The 19,884-nt window shown below is 45.6% G+C and overlaps 1 protein-coding gene across 1 annotated transcript in view; it reads left to right on the top strand.

The window, feature by feature from the left end:
* The window catches only part of TSPAN7 (tetraspanin 7), an 87,878-nt gene extending 81,469 nt beyond the window's left edge, over positions 1-6,409 (top strand). The window contains exons 7-8 of the mRNA XM_041487903.1: positions 4,863-4,935; positions 5,273-6,409. Of these exons, the coding sequence (XP_041343837.1) occupies positions 4,863-4,931 (69 nt within the window). The 3' untranslated portion in view covers positions 4,932-4,935; positions 5,273-6,409. The remainder of the gene's footprint in view (positions 1-4,862; positions 4,936-5,272) is intronic.
* Positions 6,410-19,884: the final 13,475 nt, after the last annotated feature.

The following is a 19,884-nucleotide window of genomic DNA, read 5'->3' as shown; positions in this document are numbered from 1 at the left end:
AGAATAGAAGGCGGCCAGTTGTAATTTACTGAGTAATATGTTTTGCTGGGCCCAATTAGGGACAGTGTTTACAAATTGATTTCAGGTTAACGTGGCTGGCAGTAATGCCAGGCAGGGCTCCAGCTGTAGGCAAGGTTTTGCTGTTCCTATTGAGAATAGGTTTAATCTAAATAAAAGACAAATTAAATCATGTTGCTCTTCTACAGTAAAGCATGCTCAAGGGCCTTTCCTTCACGTGATTTGTTAGGTGTTGACTAGCATGGGGAATGTGCTGATGCCCAGAAATAGGGAAAGCTGATGTAATGGCATTGCAAATCTTACAGGCCTGGCACAGACCTCCCCATCAGACTCAAAGAGTTCTTAGAAAAAACACTGTGTTGCTGACCTTGTCTGATCTGCTCCTCGGGTTTGAAATAATAACAATAAAATAAAATTTGATGGTTTTTGGACTTGGATGCCAATGTTCACTTCCAGCTGGAATAATTTCCATTTAGCAGGTGCTCTTCAGAGCAGAAAAATTATTGCTGTGTTGTGCCCAACAGAGAATAAAATTATGCAAACTGCATAGATGATGGAGAGCTGTGCCTAGATCAAACTACAGTGCAGGCATTGGCTTAAGGAATGCAAGAGAGGGGTTTACAGGTTGTGAGTAGGGGAGGCTCAGTGCAGTGTTCAGGCCACATTATTCCCTTTGTGCTGAAGAACTGACAATCAGGGGCTCTCCAAATGCTCCAAACCAGTTGTTGGGCATGTACAGGTCCCATCAGTCTAAGATAAATTCCCATGGACCCTTTGTACTGTGCAACACCTGTTGTGGTGCACTAGTTTATTTAGTTGTTCTTTTGCACTGGGTGATTGGGAATTTGCACAGAGTAGTTTTTCTATTGCACTGAATAGCTTATGTTATATCACGTGGTTTGTTACCCCTTTCCCCTTTCATGGCCTTTCCCTCACCCACCCCAGTCCCCCCTGCTGGTCTCTCCCCTGGGTTTCCCCTCCCCTCACACTCCTCACTGGTATCCACTGGCTGTGGACCTCTCCCTCTGTCCCCATCCCGGGGGTATAAAAGCTTCCTGCCACCAGGGAACTCCCTCTTTCTCCCGTGGGTTTGTCCACCTGCTGTGTCTCTTGGAATAAAGGACAATGTTTCCCACGTGGAGAAGAGCACTTCTCAATCTTTTACCTTTGTCTATGAATTATTGTGTGAGCAAGGGTCCATAGCTAGCTGGAGTGGACCATAACAGCCCGGCAGAAAACACAGTAATTCAAACACCCACCTGCCCTCTTCGCTGTCAGCATCAGTGTGGGCAGCTCTGGTGCAGACACCACCCACCTCATCTGCTCCAGCTCCTCCCTGAGCACAGGGAGGCTGGGACGTGCTCAGAGGGGTGAGGGATCCACATCAGCATCCGATATGTGACTTGAAATCTGGTCTAAGCCTGGGCTGTTTCTAAAGGCTGGTCACAGTGGATTCAGTGTGGAGGCAGGGCCTGTGACAGAGGCACACCCCAGCACAGGAGGCTGACTTAAGTAAGTGACATGTGACACAGAAAATTCTCTCTTTTAAAACAGAGCCAGAGAACTTGAGCGTTTGGAGATTTGCATTTTGAGAATATGACAAGGTATTGAGCTAAAAAATTATTCCTGTATTCCTGATGGATTAACCTCCCTGCCATTTTTGGCTTACCTGATGTGCTGATGAATTCCAAGTTAGCTCAACACATTTCTATTTATAGAAATTCTCCCAAAGAATGAAAAATGGTGACAATACCAAGACCCAAAATAAAATGGAAATTCAAATTGCAATTCAGTGGCTTTCTCTTCAGTATAATAAGGTCTAATAAATACGTCATGCAGAACAGCTTCCAGTCAGTGGTAACTCCTACAGAATAAGTATTAAAAAGCAAGTTATTATGTGTACAGGAGGGATAAGACTGCTACAAAATATGCTGTGGATGGTTTTCAATGGTCAGAACTAAGATGTGCCTGAGATTGCTCCTAGAAGCCATGAGAAATTCACTGCATCCTGTTTGCTGGAATGACCTGTGGCCTGAGGGGAGTGGGTTTCCCACTTATCTAAACCAAAGAATTTATCAGCATTTTCAAGTTTCCTGTGGCATGACCACAGTATGGAAAACTCAGGTTTCTATATAATAGCTCAGAAGACCAAGATAATCTTACGAAAAAAAGGGAAGAAAAGGAAAAAAGTAAGAGAGAAGACAAATGCAGAACCAAGTCTGACAACTTAGCACTCAAAAATCAAGAGACTGAAATCAAATAAATGAATAAGTGGATAAAAGTTGAGATGGGGCATTTGAGAGGCAATGGGAGTGCAGGGAAATGAATGCAGCTCCCAGCAGCAGTTTCTTTGTGGGAATCCTTTAACTCCAATTCTTCTGGTTTTTCAAAGGAGCTGCAGGAACCTGGTGCACAATAGGATAAGGAGCTTCCTCCTGCCTGAAGAGCAGAGGAGGCAAGTGATGGAACAAATGCAGAGAGCAAGGCAGGGTGGAGAGTGCTGATTTGTGCTGCAGCCTGGGAGCCTCTAGGCTGACTGAAAAGCAGAGGACTCTAGTTCTGCCTGTAATGAAAGAGCACCATGAAGAAAATTCAGCAGCTCAGTACAATATTGCCTCTTTTTGGCTACAGGAGGAGCAGTGCTCTTGTGGTTGAATGTGGAAGTCAACACATTGAAAAGCACATGTTTTTGTATGCATTCAAAGTATTTCTAGAATATTTATAATAGCTCTGTTATGTCCTGGCAATACTTGGAAATGCTGAATAAAATGTGTGTGCAATGTCTTGACATGCATGCCATTAATTTTGAAATACAGTGTTAAACATTATGTCACTATAACCACTTAAATGCCTAAACCAGCCTAAGGTCAGAGTCAAGAATCAATAAGTGGGCCAAAGATCATGGAGATAGATTCACGAGTAACCTGCCACTTCTCTTAGGAGTGAGCTGAGTAAAACAAAACACCATTACATGCCTGCAGATGCTACAAAGTTTAGACACACTGATTATTAGAGTTACAGCCTACACAGAACAGGAGAATCCCTAATTAGAGGTCTGGGGAAGTCTGCTCCACTTGAAGGGGGAAAGGAAAGCCTGTGGTTTCCTGTTTGTAGAGGCTACAGCATCTTTTCCCTTGTAAACCTGATACAAGCAGCAGATTGTGGTTGAGAAAAACACTGGCTGTAACCTGGGTGCTTGTGATGGGCAAAAATAAACAACTTCAATGTACATACATTCTTGGCCATTGTAGAGAGGAATTGATTCAGGTCTGGGCTGGAATTTGCTCAGGGAAAATATTTTGGATTAAGTACACTCCAAAGTTCATCTTACTTAAAAATGCAGTAAGGCAGAGCGGTAACTTCTGAGTGCAGCCAAGGAAGGTAAAGAAAGACTGAAAGTCACCACAAACACAGAAAAGTGACAGTGAAGGAGGTGGGACAGGGCCACCCAGAGGCACTCACTCTGCTCAGCCTGTCAGAGCATGGAGAAGTACACAGCACTGTACAACAGAAATCTCATTCTTCAAAATTCAAGTGAGCTAAAGAAACAGTACTTGAGTCAGCTGCAGGAGTGTCTCGTAACTTGTGGTTGGTTTTCAGCAACACCTTCAGTAATTGATTAAATCATCCTCCCAGTGATGAGTAGAAAAGGCAACAAAATGGCTAAAATGTCTTCTTGGTATAAACTGAGATTTTCAGAGCTGAGGAGGGTTTTCACAGTGCACATATTGACCAGTGCCCCACATCTAGTTCTAACCAAGGCAGTGTCATCTTTGGTGCCAAAATCAGGGGGTGCATGTGGGGAACAGGAGGGTTCAACCTGCTTTTTTAGTGTGACTCAGTGCCCTTTTGAAATTCCCAGAAGAGCTCTGGTGGGCACTGAAACAGGAAACTGAACAAATTTCTGGCAAAAGAAGCATGGGTTGACAAGGACTGTGACATCTTAGAGAGACGATAACAGTTTATCCAGATTTGAGTTAACCCTGGCTTGGCCTTGCTCTGGGCTGGTGCCAGCCCAAATCAAGCAGTTGCCTGGTACAGAGGATTTTGATGATGATTGTGTTAACAGGGAGCACTGCCTGCTCTAGGAGAAGGGACACAAAATCCAGGGGAGTGAAATAGGAGGATCCAGTCTGGATGAGCAGCCAGCCAGTCATACCTGGGCATGCTCTGGATATGCTCAGGAGTTAATTAATTGACCAACCCCAATGAGAAAAGCGAGACTGAATTATTTACAGCATATTAACACTGTTGGCACATGAAGGAAGCACTAAGAAACTGCAGTAGACAAAACATTGAAAAGACTGAGTGCTTATTGATGAGTGGAAGCCTGGGATCTGTTTTCAATAATCTGAGTGACAGCCAAGGGAATAGTGAAATGACTTTTTAAAAAGTTATTTCCAGATTTACTGCACTCATTTGTACGGTGCTGTAAAGGAAGCATAACCACTGTGGTACATCAGGAAGCTTTTCCATAGCACAGTGATAAAGAAGTTAAAGGCACTAGCTCTCAGGGCTGATGGGTGGAGCAAGTGAAATACAGCCTGTAACAAGCTGATACCCCCACCAGTTTATTTATTCATCCACATCTGGCTTGGCCAGACATTGACAACAGGATTAAAAAATGCCAAAAAGGCATGCTGTCTGTCAAATAAATGTCAAAAATCAAGAGGCAGATCTGACAAAGATAACAGATTTTAGTGCTGTTTTTCTAATTAGAGCAGTCTTTAAAAGAGGACATAAATATGTTGTGCATAATAACTTCAGAACATGAATTACATGTTTACCAATGCTCTACACTGATGTGTTTAACTTAAATTCTGTCTCTGTCTTGTCTGGAACAGTTGATCGGGATGCTGCTGGCATGCTGCCTGTCCCGGTTTATTACTGCTAACCAGTATGAGATGGTGTAACAAGGTGAGCTTTTCCCATTTTCCAGGTGGTAAAACTATAAAAGCCTTGCTGTGTCGTTGTGGGTGTGCTGTTTCTGCTGAAGGCAGCGAGCAGGTTTTACATTCTGAGCGTGTTCATTGAGAATTAAGTCTTCCCATGGGCTTCTTTGCTTTGGGATTTTCATCCCTATTTTGTGTGTGGTGGGAAAGAAATAAGAGGGGTGGGGAAATGCACTGTTGAATTTCATCATTCCAGTTTTCTTGGGAAGAGAGAGCAAAACACCTGCTGCGAATACCGATATCAACCAAAGCAACCCACTTGTTGGTTTGTTGTTTTGTTTTTTGGGTTTTTTCCTCTCCAGTCTTTCAAGAAGTGTGAAGTCCAGAGCCTGTGTGAAGACCAGGAGCTGCAGAATTGGAGAAAGACTGCCATGAATGTTATAGCACACACTGTCTCTCGCACGCACGCACGCACACCCCCACGAGCAAGCCCGTGCGCGCGCACACTCGCACCCCACCTCCCGAACTGTCCCATGCGTAGTGTCCCATTCTGTGAAGTTCCACGGTGCCACCCCGAGTGGCCGGGTCCCCTCGGCCTCCAGAGCCAGCCCCCACCCCCGCGGCTCGGCCCAGGACGGCACCGTCTGTATGTTCTTGGTCACACAGTAGTTGCATCGTAAGTTAACAAAGGTAACTCATTAACAGCATTGATCGGGCTGTGCATGTAGTGACTGGAGGGCATAATTAGCCTTTCACCATGGTTAATAAGTGTCGCACACATTCATATAAACCGGTATATGAAATATATATTCTTTTGGTTTTATCTTAATTTCTTGGTTTTGTTTATTGCTTTACTAAGGTTTCCATCCTTTCCCCCTTCCCCTGCGCCTGTCCCCCTCTCCCCAAAAACAAAGGAATCAGTAACATAACATAAAGATACTTGAAAATGATGTTAAAATGTTGTGCTTGAAGGGAACTGTTATTCCTGATGTTCTTCTACATCTTTGATTCTTACTCAGTGTTGTATGCCTAGTGCGTATCCCAGTAGGCTTTGTCTAGTGCATTTTGCCTCGGAACCTGATCCTGTGTAATACTGTTATTAAGCTGTGTTGTTGCTTACTGTGAAGGCAGAAATTTTTGCTCCCTTTATTTTTATTACGTAGCTATGAACTAATTGAACTGTGCTGTACTGCGGCCTTCATACTTCTTTCCTGTTCTTTCTTTTTTTTTCTTTCTTTTTTGCATTGAGGTTGCAGCCACCAAGTACATTGTTGAATCAAATCGAAATAAAAACACACACACAGACACACAAAGAAAAAAAATCGCAAAAAAAAATAACAGGCATATGAAATATTTTTGGGGGAAAGCAAAAGTTTAAAACCTTTTTAAAAAAAAAAATAGGACTTTTTTAATAATGCCTCTGTCTAGCATGCCAACGAGAATGCATTGATATTGTGAGTATTTGTGATATACGTATTAATAAATGGAACCATTACAGATTTCTAGCTGCTTCTGTCTCATTCTTTAGTTATAAGAAAACTCTTTTTGGGAGGGGGGAAGTGAACATGAAACACCCAGGAACAGATTGGCGTGACGTGTCTTTTTGTGTTTTTTAACAATTAATTTGCTTGTAAAAGAGAAATGTTACTACCCTGGGACAAGGGGGGGGGGAAAAAAAAAAAAGGAGAAAGAGCTGGAATTGTTTCAAAACTCCTTCTACAGTTGGTTTCACCATGTGACAAATACATGCCCTCGGCTTTGCAAGTTTTCTTCTTGTAATTGTTAAAAATCTGCAGTGTTTAATTATCCCATCCTTAGTGCTGTGAGTGATTTTGGCATTAAGCATTTCTCTCTTGATTTTGGTGAGAAAGAAGAGAAGAGAGCTTTGGGGTTGAGGGGTAGACTCAAGGAAAGGCAGGCAGTTATCTCTTTCTCACTTGAAAAAGTGAAATGTCACAGATGTGACAGAAAACCCATGGAAGTTTAAACCTGGCAATTTTGGGCCAAGCCCTTAGCTTGGCAGTGTGGACAGAGCGGGAGACTTGAGAAGTCCTGGAGCTTTCTGGTTGTGGGAGCTGTGCAGCTGCTGGAGTCCCAGTCCTTCCTCTGTCTGTCTGTCTGTCCATTCATCAGTGCCACTGTGACCCTTGCTCAGGGGGCTGCCCTGCCTGGTGCCTCCAGCATCAGATCCTGGGGAACCTTTGGGTGATGCTGGCATGGGCAGTGCACTCCCACTGTGGCACTTTCTGGGGTCCCCAGACAGAGGAGGAAGGAATGAATCTGACTCCACATTCTTAGAAGGCTAATTTATTATGATATTGTATAATATTAAAGAATGCTATGCTAAAACTATATTAAAGAATAGAAAAGGCTACAGACAAAAGGCTTAACAAGAATCATAATGAAAACTCGTGACTCCTTCCAGTCTCGACACAGCTGGACCGTGATTGGTCATTAAGTTAAAACAATTCACATGAGACCAACCAAACAATGACCAGTTGGTAAACAATCTCCAGACCACATTCCAAAGCAGCAAAAACAGGAGAAGCAATCAGATAATTATTGTTTTCATTTTTTCTCTGAAGCTTCACAGCTTCCCAACTGGGAGGAGGAAGAAGGAGCAGCACCTTACTTTGGTGCCATGAGCTGCCAGCTTGGTTTGCCTGTAAGGTGGACCAGGAGCCTTAGCTGATGTGTGTGCTGTCCTGAGCTGCCTCCCAGGGCTGGTTTCTGCTGAGAGGCCAGCATGTTGCTGTGAAGGTGATTTTTCACTGTGTCAGTGAACTGTGGCCGCTCTTGGAGGCCTTGCCTCTGCCATCCGTGGGCGAGCATCGCTGCAGAAGAGACTGGCTTTGCTTACAGATCTTCAGGCTGCTGCTCCTTGGAGGACCCAGGCCTGCCCCTAAGATGATTTTGTCTTCTGTGATTCTTCCCTTTACTTCAATGGCTAATTACTGTTGAAGATAATTTTAAAGCTAGGAAGTTAATTTACTGCCACCAAGCCCCTTGCATAAAACACTTCCACCAGGCCTGAGTGAGGCCTGCTTCACTATGAACCTGTATCACAAAAATAAAGATCCTCCTAAAGATCCTGTATCCAAAAATAAAGATTTGACATAGAAATGATGCTTTTCTATTTTGTAAGTAAAAGTGTTTTGCCCTCCAAATGTGTAAAGTATGGTCAGCTTTCTGCAAGCTGTTTCTGCCAGCTTGGCCTGGTTTTGAAGTGAAAAGCTGTTGCTTTTGCCTTTTTGTTGTCACTGCACCTGTTCCCGTTGCAACCAGGAAACATTTTATTCCAAAGTCATTTCAGTTTTGTCCAGCATGACTGGAGATACTTGGTGTGTGCAAGCTCATGGAAAGCAAGCTGTGCTGAGGCAGCAAGTCCTCAAGCTCTGGAGTCTGTTCTGCTCCCTGGTAGCTGCAGCGTGCTTATTTTTGGTGTCTGGAGCTGTCTGTAGGTGGCACCGAGGACTTATTTTAGATTGTGGTCCTCCTGTGTGATCAATAACTGGGGAATGTATATTACAGACACAAAATATCCAGGCCAGGGTGGATGGGGCCCTGTGCAGCCTCATCCAAGGGGGAGGATGGAACAAGATGATCTTTAAGGTCCTTTCCAATCCAAACCATTCTGTAATTCTGTGATTCTATCCCCAGTGCACTGTGCAACAGTGCAACTCCAAACATTCCCAAAGCAACTACTAAGTCACCTGAATGGTATTTTTTTTTCACCATACTTGGCCAAGACTTGCAGAAGCAGTAGATTCCAGGCAACCCCTGGAGGTATTTCCAGAATGCTTTCAGAAGGTGCCAAACGACCAACTTTTTTTTTAATTTGGCCCTCTCAAAAGCTCTCAGGGCACTGAGAAAAGTCGTTTCTGAAAGCTCTATCTGTTCTTAAAATGGAGATCGTTCAACCAAGTTAAAAAACACTAATATTTTTTAAACTGTGATTTCCAGGGGGAAAGAGAGTTTTCTGGCTTGTATATGGAGGGCATGGTTTGTGTGCTTTATCTTTTTGAGTAGAGAATTAGAAAGTATGATGTGAGAGAAGACTGATGCCCTGTAAAACTGCTGGGGTGGCAGAGGAGAAGGAAAAAAAGGGAAAAAAAATTCTCCAATCAGAGGGGGTGGAATTGGGAAGTAGCTCAATCTGATGGTGCATCTGACAGTAGCTCCAAGGTGAGTGGGCTCAGCAGCTCAGCTCTGCAGCCACAGGGTCTGAGGTCTGGTCTGGAGGGGACTTTTTCCTGCCAGGACACCTCTTACATCCCCTGGCTGGTGAGAGCAGCCTTTTGTGGGAGTCTGTGGGTGCCAGACGGCTAGAAACTACTGCAGTGCACATGCAGTGAAATTCACAGCCAGCATCAGCCCACGGCACCTCCTGAGGCTCTGCAGGAGCCTTTGGACCCTGGTGGTTTCCCACTCTGCCTCGCACAGGCTGACTGCACTTCAGTGGGGTTTGCTTTTAATGCGGTGTTTCTAAGTCATCGTTTCCTCAATAGAACTGAAAGGACTTGGTTGGGGCTTGTGTTGATTTTTTGGTATCTTCAGCCCTGTATTTATCTGTAAATAAAAGCGAACAAATGATTATTCGGAATTTTCTTCATCTTGGAGCGCAGTGTGACCCAAAGATCAGGTGAATGAGTCTTCCAAGTGTAGGAATGGGTACACTGACCCCATGGGTTGCTGCTGTGTGCTATTCCTCTTGCCCTCATGCAGCCCTGGTGCTTGCAGGGCCAGGGATTGCCTTGTTCTGCAGGGGAGGTGGAATTCAGCTCTGGAGGAAACCTGCCTCAGCCTCGTGCATTCCCTCTGCTCTGCCAGAGTAGAATTCTCCAAGGCCTGCCAGAATCAATGCTGTGCCTTGGGGGAGTGCAGAAAACAGGTCTCCACCTGCTTGGTGGAAGCAGGAAGGTGTAAGACCCAGAAAATCCTGGCCAGCACCAGGGCAGGCTCGAGCACTGAACTGAGCATAGACTGGCATGGTCCACTGCTCTTTGTAATGGTGGGGTTTCCTCCCCATGCTCATCTGGATAACCTAGCTGTTCCCAGCTCCTTTGGACTATGCATTAAGCATTACAATATGAGAGGGAAATCAAACACAATCAAAATTATCTCTATGAGACCCATTCAATAAAATAGTTATTGGCAATTAGCACGGATTTTTTATAAAGAAGTAATTAGCCCTCCTGCCCTGAGCATTAATGAATGCTTTTCATTACACCCCAAGGGGTAGTCAACCCGATAATAATCCACTTCAACACAAATGTTGTTATAAAACAACATTGTTTGACAACAGAGGCAGCAGGACAGTCACAAACAGGAGGCAAGCCTGCTCTAGTGAGCACTGGAGCTGGTTACATAAAAGTGAAAGATCATTAATAATTTCCTTGGATTGGTGCTGTAGACTTGTCTTCTTACCTATGAAGGAGATGAAGGAACTGATACAAAAAGCAGGGTCTCATTTCCCTGGGTCAAAGCTGAGAAAGCCAATGGAGATGCAGCAGTGCTGGCCACAACCTTCTGTTGATGGTGCCTGCAGAGCCTGGCAGGGTGGAGCAGGGCTCGTCTGTGTGGTGGTCTGGAGGTGCTGATTTCATGGTCTGGAGGGGTTTGGCAGCCAAATGGCAGAGGGCTGTGTACCCCTGCAGTCTCCACTGGTGGTCCACTGCTGTCACTGCTGGTGACAGCACCCCTTCCCCCCTGCCTCTGTCTGATTGTTGGTATTTTCTAGTGAGGTATGTGTTAGTACAGATGCCAAAATCACATTGGCTTCCCAGTTCAGTGACTTTCCTGCCCTGACAACCCATCACAGCCACCTGGTTCTGCTCAGGGTGGTGAGCACAGCACAGGCAGGGCTCTGTGTCAGAAGAAAGCCCTCACAGAGTGAACAGATGAACCAGCCCCTGCTCTGGGAGCATCCCTGCTGCTCCCCTCTGACCCCTCTGCAGCCCTTGGGTCTGGTGGGAGCCCCAGCTGCCCGTGCTAAGCAGGGACTGCTGGCACAGCCAGGCTATAAAAGCATCCCTGTTACATTGACAAACCTGAGGGGAACAGCTGAATCCTCCCCTCCAAACTGGGCTCTCAAACTAGGAAGAAGTGGTCCAGGATGACACTGGGGAACTTTTCCCAGGGCTTTTCCCTGTGGAAAGACAGTGGATAATTGGAGGTCTAATTAAGGAGGCAAACAGCACATTTGCATGCTGCTGGAAAAACCTTCCTTGCCCACACCTCCCTCTGATATTGCACACTTATTTTCTGGGGACCCCATTCTCACTCCAGAGGAAAAAGATGCCTCCAGCCTCTCCTCATTTCCAGCTATCCCTGTGCTCTCATGGGAAGCAATGACAGTCCACACCACAGTGGGGATGAGGAGTGCTTGGAGATGGTGCCACAGCCCCTGGGACAATGTGTGACACTGGAGTCAGCAGACACTGGAATCAGGGGTGACACTGGAGTCAGGGGTGACACTGGAGGCCAGGAGTGACACTGTAGTCAGGGTGACAGTGGAGTCAGGAGTGACACTGGAGTCAGGGTGACAGTGGAGTCAGGAGTGACACTGGAGTCAGGGTGACAGTGGAGTCAGGGGTGACACTGGAGCTGGGGGTGACACTGGAGCCAGGGGTGACACTGGAGTCAGGGGTGACACTGGAGTCAGGGTGACAGTGGAGTCAGGAGTGACACTGGAGCCAGGGGTGACACTGGAGTCAGGGTGACACTGGAGTCAGCAGTGACACTGGAGTCAGGGTGACACTGGAGTCAGCAGTGACACTGAACTCAGGGGTGACACTGGAGTCAGGGGTGGCAGCCAGCTCTGGAGCCAAGCCAGGCTGTAGCTGGAAACTTTGCCAAACTCCTCTGTGGTGGGCACGTCTTGGCTGCTGCTCCATGCTCCATGCAGAGAGGGGAGCCCCTTGGGTGAGCAGGAATTGTGAGGATTGCTCATCCTGGAGCTGCCTGCAGCCATGGGGTGGGATCAGAGCACGTCTCCCTGGATGTGTCAGGGGAATTCAGTCATGCCACGGAGCTGAGGCTGTAGGTGTGAGGGTAGGAACAAACAAGTGCAGAGGACTCCACAGTCCTTGTGGTTCTCTTCCAGCTTGGAATATTCCATGGAAAAAAAAATATATATATCTAAGATTACTAGGCAGTGTGGAGGCTGCTGGGATCAGTGCAATGAGCACAGAGCTGCATTAGACTTGCTTTAGGCAATCTCAATTTTGGCATTTCATAGATTATGGGTGCCTAATTTCACAGCTGTAAGCTTCTTTGAGCACACATTTGTTTTGATGTAATTACTTCACTTCAAAAACAAAGTACATGGGGGAATTTTTTTTTTTTTTTCATGTGGAACCATAACCATCCTCTGAGGTACCCTTAGCAGGGCTGCAATCCCTACATCAGGCCTTCAGTGCCTGTGCCTGGGAAGTGGGACTGTTCAGCTCCTGGGCCAAAGGAAAAGCTGTCTGGGCTGTGGAGTCGTGGGGATTAAGGGAATGCTCCCACAGAGCATGGTGCTCCCTGGGGAGGCTGATTTCCATGCTGTGTCATGATTTTAGTATAAAGAGAGAAAAAGGTCCCTAAGTGTAATACTCACTAGAGTTTTATTCTCTGTTATTGCTGGAAAGGTTGGCAGACCTCTAGAGAAAGTTTTACAAGGGGGAAAAACTGATTTTTTCCAATGTAGAAGTTTCCAGAACAAGCTGCAATTAGCTTTGAAACATGAGCTAGGAATCATTTACTGCTACATTTAAAGTATCTGTGGTCAAAGATTACATTTTTTGGTAATATAGCAATATTTTAAGTTAATGCAACTGTATTTGCAGTTTTCGATTTTTGGAGATTTGTCCCTTATTTGGGTTGTTTTTTTCTTTTTTTCAACAAACAGATGAAGATTTGATCTTACTAGAGAACCAAGGAAGCCCAGAGCCAGGTCTCCTATGGATGCATACAGTGCTGGAGTCCATATTTTCCCTCACCCATTTTCCTGCAATACCAGGAAGGGAAATTTTTTGCGGGAATATTTGAAGCTTGAAAAAGGGAATTATCCTTTAATGCCATCACAGCAACAGTGCCAAGAAATACTAACTGCTTGTATCTGCAGCCAGGACAGGTCAGACTCTGAGACACAAAGGCTGCTACAAGCTCAAAGCCAGGGGGAGTTACGGGGGGGTGTTTTGTGTCAGTGGGAGCTGTGACCTGGCACACAGCTGCACTCACTGGAGTGGGAGATGCTCACCAGCCCTCCCTAGAGACCACCTGCCCCACAAACTCCCATTCATACAGCACCTAAGGAGTTCACCCCACAGCAAAAGCAAAGCCTGGGGGGCTGTCACCCACAGGCTGCACTGACCTGCCCCTGGGCCAGGGCTCTCAGCCCCTGGCAGCCTGCAGGGGAATCATTGTCCTGCCCAGGATGCTGCCACAGTCCTGGGCTCACACATCCAGCACCTCCTTTTCCCCCTGGTTCCCTGCCTGGATGGTTTTGCTGGGCTTTGGGAGGACAGCTTGTATCTGCCCAGCAGCAGGTCAAGAGCAAAGGCTGACGTGGACAAGAGCAAAAAAGAATGACATGGACAGATTTGTTCTTTTATTTTCATTTTATCCTGCATTGGAGGTTGCATAGCTGACTGATTGTCCTGGCTTTAGCTGAAATTGAGTTAATTTTCTCTACAGTAGCTGGCACATGTCTGTGTTCTGGATTTAGGATGAGAATAATATGGATAACACACTGACGTTTTAAGTTTTTGCTAAGTAGTACTTACATTAAGTCAAGGACTTTGTATTGTGTACACCTTGTCTTTCTTGGGTTTTCTCTCTCACTCTGCCTTTTCTTTTAATTACAATTATTACTAATAGTAGTATCAATAGTAGTAGTATCAATAGTAGTATTCTAATTGGTTTTTTTATATTTTACTTTAATTATTAATCCATCTTCACCCACAGTTAAGTTTTGCTTTTCTTTCCTGATTCTTCACTCCATCCCCCTGGGGTGGGTGGGGAGTGAGTGAGTGAGTGGTTGTTTGGGACTTAATTGCCAGCTGGGTAAAACCATTACACTGTCCCAGGAGGGTTTCAAATGCTGGACACCCTGCACAGTTACAACAGTCAGCAGGCAAATTCTGCCTGGGGGACAAATGAGCTGTTGTGTTTGTCACTGACTTTTTTCCAAACTGGAAAATCTATGGCTATGACTGTTCCTCAGCCTTCCTAATTCTCTCTTGCCAACCACTGTCTTGTATTTGAGAATAATTAGACTCTCTTTTTAAATAAGTAGTATACATTTTTCAAGGCCATGCTAGTCCACTGCTTGTGGTCAAACAAGCCATGCTGTGTGCACAGCTACCCAAAAAGCCACAGCAAATTCTGTCATCGCTCTGGGAAAAAAATAAGCTGCTTTTAAGACATGGATTGCAACAAGGCACTATACCAAGTGGGGCTCTGAGCAACCTCATTTAGTTTGGAGATGTTCCTGCTCATTGCAGGGGGGTTGAAAGAGATGATCTTTATGGTCCCCTCCAACTCAAACCATCCTGTGACTATAGTTCTATAATTCCATGATTCCTGCTGCCTGAAGGGCATATTTAGGAGGTGAAAAATGAGGCCTTTCCATCCCTAGACCCTCATTTATCTCGTGATAGGGCTGCATCCCTCCAAAGGGATGCAATACCCACAATTTGCTCTTGCCTGTGATGCTCACCCCGGCACCAGCACGCCAGGAAGCAGCTGATGAATGGCCAGGGAGGGCTCATAGCTCCCCTCTCACAGGAGCTTTGATCCCTTCCCTGGCTGGTGGAGAGCACAGTTTCACCTGGTGGTGTTATGGGATCCCAGGACACAAAAGATGTTGGAAATTCATCCTTTCTGCAGCACATCCACTGAAATGCCAGGGGTGCAAATAGGGACTGTCCTGGCTTTTCTGCCTTGCTGCCCAATGCACCTGGCCAGACCTGATCATGCTGGGGAGGGCACAGCCCAAAGGCCCAGCTGCCGAGGTCTGCAAGAACTGCATTTCCCAGTTCTAGAAGTCCAGACCCATGTTGGTACTGACAGTGCAATTTTCAGTACTGCATTCCAGGACCAAACTTTTTGTAATTTCTCCACCAATTAATGTTTTCAACCTTTTGATTTCTAGAGAAAGGTGTGTGTCTGTGCCATCTGGGGAAGGTACTAGTGAGGGTGCACATCTCTGCATCTAAGGCACAGTCTCAAGACAGCTCAACAACCCATGGCTGATTGATTTAAATAATAAACTGAATGTATTAGTGGCAGCCTAATGAAATGGCCTGTACCATCTTGAAAGTGAAAGATGAGCATGATACATCAGCCCTTCATGTGAACCACACCTTCTTTGTTTTATGCAGGTTATTGATCAGAAGATACCATGGAAAACTCTATAAACACTTTTCAATTTATTAATGTTCATTATTTTTACCAATTACCCTTCAGAGTAAAAATATGATCAGATAAACCATGCTTAGGTGATAGTTCATATACTGAGTATTTTCTATAATGTAAGCATGTGGTGGCACTCACATCTGTGTATGTGTAAAAAAGACAGCTATTATGCCATTTATCATCATCATCATTATCATCATCATCATTGTATAATATACCTGTATAACTTGTACTCTGATTGAAATTGAATACATGTTTTGCCTTATGGGAAGAAAGAGAATGTGGCAAGGGAAGGACAAGTTAAAAGTGTCTGGGTTCTTTTAAAGCTGATCTCTGAGACACAGCTCTCTAGGGCAGCAGAGATCTGCTAGTTCACCCAAAGCATGGCCACACCAGACACTTTGAGATATTCCCACCCAAAACAGTCCTCTGCTTTTTCTGTAAACAAGGTCAGTGCTGAGTTTCACAAGCTCAGGGTTGTGGCATCCTCGGATGTCACCATGGATCCACAAGGCAGAGGAGCCCTCGGTGCAATCTAACATTGCACCTCCCGCGCGCCCACGCAGGAGATCGAGAGGTCACATTTCAGGTCTGCAAGCTGTGACAGTGTCCCTTTCAGCACTATTGCAATGACACCTGTAACACCACCTCTCCTCATTCCCACTTAATGCGCTGTGGCACTGGCGGTGGTGTTGCAATGACAGCTGACAGATTCCCTGCCTTTGCAGATCCGCTCCTGTCGCGTTGCAGGCGCTTGCTAATCGGATAATGCTGTTGTTCTGGTGGCGCTCGTGTTCGTCTCTGCTAAATGACAAGCAGGAGCTCGTGTTCTGCTTGCTGCCACTTCCCTTTCAAGCTTCACAGTTGTACTTGCCATTTCACCTTGAGCGCGAATCAAAGTTGTTCTCGCCTCTTTGTGAGATGGCAGCAGCTGGGTCCGGGGAAGGCTGCGCTGGCATCCCCGGCAGCCCCACCAGCCCTTCCCAGGGACAGCTCGGAAACCGATGGCAAACAAGTGGCAGTCGCCTGACACTGGTCCCAGTTTGGTTCCTGCTGATTGATCTGGAAGCTCCACCAGGGAAAACAAGTTATGCTGGATATCAATTATTTGTGGGTCCACTCCCTTCTCCTCAGGAGTGCTTTTAGTGAGGGTCCAGGGAGATAAATGAAGGAAGAGCAGATCCCTGTCTCTACAGCAGTTCCTGTAAATCAGCTCTTACTAACGAGTCTAGGTGTAATTGAGGTACTGCTGAAATGCACAATTAGACACGCTGATTACCAGGGGAGCTTGATACGAAGATTTCTGCACCAAACCCACAAGGTTAAAAAATATTTCTCTTTACAGTTTGGATCACGGATACAAAACTGAGGATGTAGATCTTTGTTGTACAGATATTCTTCTGTTAAACAAGTTTGTTCACCAGCACCTGAAGCCCTCTCCCAGGCAGGGCTCTGCCCCTCACACCATGCAACCAGGGTTTGTTCAGGGCTCTTGTGGCAGGGCCTGAACTTTCACGCATCTCAGGTGCTTGGGAGAAGACTGTCTAATCAAGGAAGGGTGCAATTAACAGATTGCCTTTGTGCATGGGATCAGAGCAACGAATATAGGACTTCATAACACAATTCTCCACCTTGGCACGGATAACAGATTTCTCATTTAGTGCAAGTTGGAAGAGCCCCTGCAGGACAAGGCTCAGTCTCTGGCCAGAGCAGGAGATCCCTGGGTTATATCCAGGGAAGTGTTAAGGCCAGCAGCAGTTCTGAGCCACTGTATCTCCTCATGGGTCACTGTGGGGCACTGAGTTTCCAGCTGACTTTGGTAGTGCTTTGAACACGGAGCTGGGAAGCAGCTCCAAAATACACCCAGCCTAGAGCACAGTGCTGTTGGAGAGCTGTGTGCTGTATGAATTTACTTTGTTTACTTTAGAAGTCTTACTACAGATCAGCCACCGAGTGTAAAAGATTAAATATAGGGAACATGGAAGCATGCCATGAAAAATAAATCAGATAAAGGCCTGCTTTTTGGTAGGAAAATGGGAAAGAGCAAAGTCAGTGTCACTTTTTGTTGGTTTTAGTGGTGGGAGTTGAGAGCTGAGAGTGAGGGTAAGAAGGGAAGAACATTACTTCAGAAATTATGCATTTTACATAAATGATCTACCAAAGATCAATGTTCTGCATAAGAAGTCAGAGATCTAAAAAAAATCCTACATATTTAAAACAGACTTAAAAGAAATAATTAGCCTTGTTAGTCTGGCATGTAAAAGAAACCCCATAACTTCAAACTGATCAGCTCTTGACACATTTTGTTTAGCATCCTACAGGCGTGCAGAATGTCTCCTGTTGGGCTATAGAAAATAAAGATACATGGCACCCTCTGTGTGGGTGCAGAGATCACACTGGGCAAAGCAGAAATGAACAAACATATCTGTAAGGTGGTGTCTAGAAAGCATCAAAAAGCATGTGGCTGGAAACACCAGAGTAAAGCAGACTGAAGGAAAGTGCACAAAAAACCCAGGGGAAAGGGGGAATCCTTTCCTACAAGGAGTCATAACAAGATAGATTGGATGAATACTTTGAAGAGCTTCCAACCAGAAAGAATCACAAGAAGCTCAAAGCAGGAAAAACTGGAAGGTGAAGGTTAAATGTGTAGGGTCTTTACAGGAAAGATAGGAGCAATTTCAAGCACAGTGAGAAGACCATCTGTCAACTTTTAAGGCTTTCACTTGTGAAAACATCTAGTGACAGTCATAGCTGACCATTGCCAAGCAAGCAAGCACGGGACCACAAAATTCAGGAAATTTAGTATGAAGATTAAAACTGGCCATGCCAAACTTTCCAATGAATGGCATTCTAGATTGGGTTCCTGTCATTTATTCCAATAAAGCTGATGTACTTGACAAAGAAAAGCTGTAGGCTGTGAGATTGCATATACCTGAGCTGTTAGGCCCCAGACCAAGAGAGTGCACATCCCCAAAAGCTACAACAATAAAAAGCAAAAATTCCTCCCAGGAGCAAGAGACCAACTGCATCCATAGGAAAGGCACAGGGCTGTTCACCAGAAACACAAGGGTATGTCATAGAAAAGATGAACCCTGTTCTTGCCACCACCTGCAATGTTTCACAAACCTGAAATTAAAGGATTAAAAGAAGCATTGCAGACAATGAGTGTAGATAGCACAGCTTAACATATGAAATGAGAGAAAGCTCCATAACAGTGTGCTGGTTTGGGCTGGGGTAGGGTTAAATTTCTTCACAGTGGCTGGTATGGGACAGTGGTTTGGATTTGCTGAGAACAGTGTTTATAATGTAGAGGTGTTTTTGTCATTGCTGAGCAGCACTTGCACAGTATCAAGGCCTTTTCTGCTTCTGTGCTCACACGCTGGCAAGGGGGCTGCAGGTGCATGTGACACTGGGAGGAGACACAGCAGGGACAGCTGGCCTCAAGTGACCAGAGGGATGTCCTGTGCCATATGGTGTCATGATCAGCCTACAGAGCTGAGGAAGAAGGAAGGGGGAGATGTTAGAAGGGATCTTGTTTGTCTTCTCAAGTCACCATCACATGTGGTGGAGCTCTGCTGTCCTGGGGATGGCTGAACACCTGCTCAGCCATGGGAAGTTGTGCATGAATTCCTCGGTTGGCTTTGCTGGCACAGGAGGCTTTTGCTATTAAACTGTCTGTATCTCAATGCATGACTCTTCTAACTTTTACTCCTCTGATTCTCTCTCCCATCCCACTGGTGGGGGAGTCAGTGAGCAGCTGCCTGGGGCTCAGTTGTCAGTTTGGGTTAAGCCATAAGAAACAGCAGAGGAGAGAAGGGGCACAGGAGATGTACCAGATCTTGCTTTGACTCTTTAGCAAGATCACAGACAGCAGGAAGAAACCAAATTCTTCCATGAACCAGTTTTTTGTTAGGAATGTATCAGCCACTGAAGGACCAAGGGACACTCCAAATGAGATCTCTGGCTGGGTGTGAGGGTGAAGACATCAGTCCTGGAGAGCTCACAGCCCTGGGGAGCTCACAGTCCTCCTGCAAAGGAACAGGGACCCTTAGAGATTCCTATAGCTCAATGCAGTCCTGCTGGAGGCTCCAGCATGCACAACAGGCACAACAGCTGAGTCTGTATTGAAATAACCTTCCGGAGAGCTGTGAGAGCCAGAAACACTTCACTGTGCTATTGTAGGCACAAGGGAGTCCTCAGGAATGAAAGCTCCCATTGATGATGTGCCATGCCCAGGCTGGCAGTGATCAGAATCCCAAATCAAGGAGGACATTGAGGCAGCCAAGAAGATGCAACCCAAACTTCAGCAGAGCCAGATGTCAATCGCAGATGATTTAATTGTGTCTGGAGAAACCAACCACAAAGGCAGCAAAGCCTGCTGATTATAAGCAACAGTGAACAAGCTGACGATGAAAGGGGTAAACAGGGAAATTCAGAAATTGCAAAGGAGGTTGAAGTAGGTCATACTCAGCCATGAAACTCAAACCACTTGCTAAAGAAAGTGCATCACTCAGATAGAGTAATTGTCACAGCTGGAGCAGTGGACATGGTCCCTTCCAACCTTAGCCAT

Source organism: Pyrgilauda ruficollis, unplaced genomic scaffold, assembly GCF_017590135.1.
Source record: "Pyrgilauda ruficollis isolate IOZ18807 unplaced genomic scaffold, ASM1759013v1 scaffold85, whole genome shotgun sequence".
In the NCBI taxonomy this organism is placed as follows: domain Eukaryota; kingdom Metazoa; phylum Chordata; class Aves; order Passeriformes; family Passeridae; genus Pyrgilauda; species Pyrgilauda ruficollis.
The sequence above is the reverse complement of the archived record's forward strand: the minus strand, read 5'-3'. Positions and strand labels throughout refer to the sequence as shown.